This window comes from Microtus ochrogaster, unplaced genomic scaffold (genome assembly GCF_000317375.1).
Source record: "Microtus ochrogaster isolate Prairie Vole_2 unplaced genomic scaffold, MicOch1.0 UNK31, whole genome shotgun sequence".
In the NCBI taxonomy this organism is placed as follows: Eukaryota; Metazoa; Chordata; class Mammalia; order Rodentia; family Cricetidae; genus Microtus; species Microtus ochrogaster.
Window position 1 is genome coordinate 4,067,472 of NW_004949129.1, and position 1,647 is coordinate 4,069,118.

Genomic DNA, 1,647 nt, shown 5'->3' on the forward strand with positions numbered 1-1,647 from the left:
TTCACCAAAGCTGAAAACCAGGCGCAGCAGCCTCCTCCATTTCTCTGTCTTTTCCTTTCTTCCTTCTTCTTTTCTTTTCTTTCTTTCTTTTTTTTTTTTTTAAGGAAGAAAGAGAGACTTGAATCTTGCTTCCGGAGGTCTTCACCTGGCTCCCTATTGTCGTTTCTATAAATAAGGCTTCCCTACCCCCCCTTCTCTGTATTTATTCCTTATAGATAAAGTGGGAGTAGAGTAGATGGGGTTTTTTGTGGATGAAGCCTGGGGACCCTCCCATAACCCCGAATCCCCCTTCGGTGCTCGTGCCCACCCCCGCCCCCCAGGTTCGAGCTCCTGCTTGGGGGGGGCACTAGAGCGCGGGAGGGCCTCCATTGGGCCGGCCAGGGGGTCCACCGGCTGTGCCCGAGGTGCCACCCGAGCGGATCTTGGTGTTGGGCAACTTGTGGTCTTTTTTCCACTTCATGCGCCGATTCTGGAACCAGATCTTGATCTGGCGCTCCGACAGGCAAAGCGCGTGGGCGATCTCCACCCTCCGGCGCCGCGTCAGGTAGCGATTGTAGTGAAATTCCTTCTCCAGTTCGAGGACTTGCTGGCGAGTGTAGGCGGTCCGAGAGCGCTTGGGCTCCCCGCCGGAGTAATTGGGGTTTACTGGACACACACAGAGAGGGAGAAAGAGAAAGTTTTATTGCCCCCGAAAGGGAGGAGGGAAAGCCCTTTCTTTCTTCCAGCTAACTTCAAGCCTCCAGGTCCTACCAGCTCATCTTGGAGGGAGGGGGTCGGAAAAGGAAGACAGACGTCAGGACACACGGAAAAGAAAAACCTCAAACTTTTGAAAGGCTAAGCTGTCGTCCTTGTTGCCTGGGGGAGGGGACACTGTGAGGAATCTTGGAAAGATTTCATCTCTCACTATTTGGCCTGAGGACCCCGGGTGGGAGAATGAAGAGCGGAAGAGGGAGGGGTGTTGCCCTAGACCTTCCCTGGGTTTAGACCCCACCCTCACTGCTCAGATTCCAAACAGTGCCATCTCCCCAGTAAAAACTTTTGCCCACTTCTCCAGCCAAGGAACCAGCCTGGGAGAAAGGGAAAAAAGAAATACTGGAAGTTGATTCAACTCTCTGCTTAAGTACGGATTACTACCTCCTCCTCCTTTCTCCTCCCCTCCTCCCACACCCCTCCCCAACTTCCAACTTCACTGGGACTGCACATCCCTGGCGGAAAAAGTCGCTGGGAGAATGGAAAAAGAGGATGACTTCAAAGGCGCAGGGCCCACCAGGCCATAAAAATTTATGGGCGATGTAATTATGTGGCTCTGAAAACAGGAGACCGTAAATCTCTGGCAATGGCGAGTTTATAGCGGGGGACAATTGGCTTCCCCCAGCTCCCTCCCCCACATGCCTCGGAGGTCCCTTCGCTGTAAAGCGCCTGGGGTGGGAGGGGAAGGGATGCCCACGCACTCACCCGTGCTCACGTGAACTTTGCGCATCCAGGGGTAGACGACGGGCTCTTTGCACGCGGAGTGGGACGGGCTGGGATGCAGGGGGTTCTGGGCGCAGGGAGGCGGCGGGGGGCTGCTGCTGACCGCCTCGCAGCGCTGCCCGGGCTCCGGGAGGAGGGCCCCGGCTGGTGGCTGCACGGGAGCCCGAGGGGACA

At 56.1% G+C, this 1,647-nt stretch overlaps 1 protein-coding gene across 2 annotated transcripts in view; it reads right to left on the reverse strand.

Annotated features, from left to right (window-relative positions):
- Window positions 1-346: 346 nt before the first annotated feature.
- Hoxb4 (homeobox B4) overlaps window positions 347-1,647 on the reverse strand; it is a 1,631-nt gene continuing 330 nt past the window's right edge. For both annotated transcript variants that reach the window (XM_005368355.1, XM_005368354.1), the window contains exons 2-3: window positions 1,456-1,647; window positions 347-645 (exon numbers count right to left, since the gene is read on the reverse strand). The exon at window positions 1,456-1,647 is cut by the window's right edge. In XM_005368355.1, coding sequence (XP_005368412.1) covers window positions 347-645; window positions 1,456-1,647 — 491 coding nt within the window. The remainder of the gene's footprint in view (window positions 646-1,455) is intronic.